At 34.0% G+C, this 3819-nt stretch overlaps 1 protein-coding gene across 1 annotated transcript; it reads right to left on the bottom strand.

Moving 5' to 3' along the window:
• Positions 1–1027: 1027 nt before the first annotated feature.
• On the bottom strand, positions 1028–3819 carry LOC126971174 (60S ribosomal protein L8). The gene is made up of 6 exons (XM_050817343.1): positions 3670–3819; positions 3364–3516; positions 3124–3280; positions 2710–2913; positions 1829–1987; positions 1028–1178 (listed from the first exon to the last, which is right to left on the bottom strand). Exons 2-6 carry the CDS (start codon positions 3499–3501, stop codon positions 1063–1065), a joined length of 774 nt encoding a protein of 257 aa, XP_050673300.1. The 5' UTR covers positions 3502–3516; positions 3670–3819; the 3' UTR covers positions 1028–1062.

Below are 3819 nucleotides of genomic sequence, written 5' to 3'. Positions count from 1 at the left end.
TTCTCTTTTCTGTATGAGCCAGGATGTCGTTCCTCATATACAACGGCGGCAGCAACGGCTGGTTGAAGTTACCAAGAGCAGCTTTCGACAACGACCAGAACTTGCGTGTTCTAGTCGGGTAACTGGAAAGCTGCTCGTCGATTTAGGAAATAAATGAATGGGGGTCACCACCTCTCTCAGCTTGACATAAATTATTAGATTAGTTAATTAATTAGTCTATGAAAATTTGGAAAATAATGTGACAGAAGGCAATGACTGTAGGTACCTAGTTATCGATCTCAAGATTCTCTTATAATTATAGTGGTATGTGGAAAAAATCAATAACTAACGGTTAAAACTAAATAATTACAGATAAAATTCTAAATAGAGTTATGACAGGACTAAATAATTGTCTATTGCCAGTTTTCTATAATAATGATACTAGCACCATAATTGTGCATCACTTATATTAAATATGTCCGATTTTATAATATACTAGCTAACCTGGCAAACGTTGTTTTGCCATATAAATTATATATGTAGGTAAACCTTCCTAGAGCTTCAACGAATCTATCACAAGAGATTTCATTGAGATCAGTCGAAGAATTATTAGGGAACATATAAACATACATTCTCTTTTATATATATAGATAAAAACAGCGACACTTAAATTTTACGCACATAGTTATTGCCATTTTTGTTGAAAAAAAAAACACTAATTCGCCAAATACCTCTCACTTTGGTTTTTGCTGGTTATTTAATTTTGACACAATGACAATGATATTTAAGAACAACTTCACTTAAATTCAAGTGAATCATTAGATATCAATCTATAACACTTAAAATTCTTTAGTTAAAGTCCTCGGCATTTATGACTAAAAATTTGGACCCTTACAGAGGAACATTAATTTTCAACAGAGGTCATTATTACAACCCCCTCTCAAATTACCTTCGTTCTTACAAGGATAATAAATTATCATAGAAAACATGACATGTGGTAATGGTATATAAAGATACTTTGATATGGTGTAAATAATAAAAATCTGAATTTTATATAACTTTTTTTGTTTATTTTGATAATTCTTATGCCTCCTTCTTGGTTTCTGTCTTTCCACCACGAATTCTTCCTGTCCTGCGAGCAGCAATAAGACCAACCTTGCGACCAGCCGATGTGCCTCTCTTGACCGTTGAAGCCTTACCTAAAATAATAATTTACATTTTTTACAGTATTTTATAACATGTTCAATATTGAATGGAAGTTACTGATTCTTCTTAATTTGAGGTTATCTTTTGGCCATTTTCAATAACCTATCGACATAAAGCATTGGACTATAACTATATTGCACATAACTATGGATAGATAAGATCTTGTCATTAAACAGTGACAGCAACATAGCAATAACTAGAGATATTTTATTGAAAACAGCTGTTAGAAAATATTTATTGACAGAAGATTATCTAAGATCATGAATAAGGGTGATAAAAAATTTTAAATTTTTTTACAGGCACATCTCAAACAAAAGTTGTTAACAGACAATAATTAGTAACTCTAATTATTACAGGAACCCATTAATTGTCATTCAATCAAAAAAACTTGGGAAATAATAGTCTATAATTGCAAGCAAAAATAAATTAACATTGTGACAATTACTGCCAACCACATCTTATAAGTTCAAGTGCTTGACTCCGAAAATAACCCTATGGTGTCTACTATTTTCAAAACTGTTCAAAGACACCTGTTTCTGGTAGTTTGATTAATATATTATCTATTATATTGTGACTTTCAAAAAATGTCTGGCGAGGTTTCATTAATGGCCTCTCAATTGATAAATTTAAGGAATGTGCTTACCAATATGTTGATGGTTTCCACCACCATGGGGATGCTCTACAGGGTTCATGGCCACACCACGGACATAAGGCCAGCAGTTACGTTTCACCTTGTACTTGTGGTAAGCACGACCAGCTTTTAGAATAGGTTTGTCAATACGACCACCACCAGCAACAATACCTAAAAGAATGTTTCTTTTTTAAACAAATGTAGTTTATTTTCCGATTATTCTGATTAAATGATAAACATCAGAAAGAGCCTCTATGTGGTAATCATTCTTTATCAGAAGAATTATAAGAAATCATCATAAAATTGAATATAACAACATAAAGTGATAACCCTCACAGGTTATCACTTTAAGACACAATAGATTTTTTTACTAAAATAAAATTTGTTTAGATTTGCAAGAACAACATCTCAAGTCTAATATGGAATTATTGCGTTTGAGCAGGTTATCAACTATAAAGTAGATCCTGTAGATGAAGCCACAACCTGAGAGTTGAACAAAGCATACAAGATATCAAAAATATGTCACACAAATGGTTGGCTCAAGAGAGGTCGGAGGTCGCAGGTTCAAGTCCCACCTCCTTCATAAATGTTTTATTTTAAAATTTTATTTGTGTACTTAACAGCATGCAGCTAAGAGCTTATAAATAGCAAGTATGTATTGTGAATATGGTTATGGTTCATAAAACAGGTTTAATGCAATTCAGAGTAGGCATTTTTGTGAGTGTCATACCATCAACATTTTACTCCAACCAATGCACTCCCCAAGTCCCCATGAATATAGAGAAACAAGTGAAACAATCGATGGTAAGTGATAACTGTACCCTATGCTCTTGCCACACAAGAGGAACAAAAATAACTCATTCAAAGAAATGATATCACACCAAATTACTTACCAACCATTCCCCTATTGCTTGATGGTAAAACTTTCTTGGCACCAGACGGTAACTTGACCCTAGTTCGCTTAGCGTCAGGGTTGTGCCCAATAACGGTAGCAAAATTTCCAGATGCACGTGCTAACCGACCCCTGTCTCCCATTTTCTCTTCAAGATTACATACAATAGTACCCTCGGGCATTGCTCCGACGGGCATGACATTGCCTGTAAATAAAATAAATATCTCTAACATGGAATAATAACCTAGATTAATGGTCATAATGTTAAAAAGAACTTCAGAAAGAGCCTCTTTGTAATCATCACTTCAGAGTAGGTAAGGTAATCATCATTTAGATCATAGAAATAACTATCCATAGAGAAAAAGAGCTAAGTTATTAAGCTAAGCTAAGTTATTATACAAATTAATAACCTCACCTACTTCAAGTGTGGCCTTCTTCCCACAGAACACAAATTGACCCGTATATAGACCCTCAGGTGCAATAAACAGCTCTTTCCGCGTTTTGAACTTGTATGGATCTCTGAAGTGCACAACTGCCAAAGGTGCGCCACGGCCTGGATCGTGAATAATATCCTGAAAAATATATTTTATGAAAAATATGAGTAACCTCTGTGTAATTCAAAATGGACTACTTAACATAAATAACATCACACTACCTTTACAACTCCCTTGATGAAACCATGACGTTCAGCATAATCTAGTGAACGGAGCTTAGGAGCACCTTTCCTTTTTTTTGTATGGGACACGAAAACCGAACCGGCTCCTTTACGTTGAGCACGAATAACACGCCCCATCTTAACCTGCCCTCACTGAAAGTATATTTAGTTCACTTAAAAATTGTTAATATGGATACCAATCACTTAAGACTGCATAATATTCACAGTTTCACTTAAATGTAAATGACATCAAGCTCTTATTTAATGGATACATTTGGATTAAAAAATAAGAAAATTTACACATACATCCACGGTGAGGGAGACTTTCAAAGAGACTTATAAAACGAAGCTGACAAATGACGTTTGACAAATACTCCCATCTATAACTATATTCACTTGTTCATTACAAGGGAAGCGAAGAGCTAAGACCTATACAGCCAACTTTTCTAATTTATC

Source organism: Leptidea sinapis, chromosome 23 (assembly GCF_905404315.1).
Source record: "Leptidea sinapis chromosome 23, ilLepSina1.1, whole genome shotgun sequence".
NCBI classification, from domain to species: Eukaryota; Metazoa; Arthropoda; class Insecta; order Lepidoptera; family Pieridae; genus Leptidea; species Leptidea sinapis.
This window is presented reverse-complemented; position numbering and strand designations above follow the sequence as displayed.

What these genes read in the sequence shown, in the direction of transcription:
- LOC126971174 (XM_050817343.1), bottom strand. Translation starts at nt 3,501, where the DNA reads ATGGGGCGTGTTATTCGTGCTCAACGTAAAGGAGCCGGTTCGGTTTTC. An exon ending in TCATCAAGGGAGTTGTAAAG is followed by an intron (nt 3,281 to 3,363) that starts GTAGTGTGATGT and finishes TATATTTTTCAG; the next exon opens with GATATTATTCACGATCCAGG. An exon ending in AAGCAATAGGGGAATGGTTG is followed by an intron (nt 1,988 to 2,709) that starts GTAAGTAATTTG and finishes ACATTCTTTTAG; the next exon opens with GTATTGTTGCTGGTGGTGGT.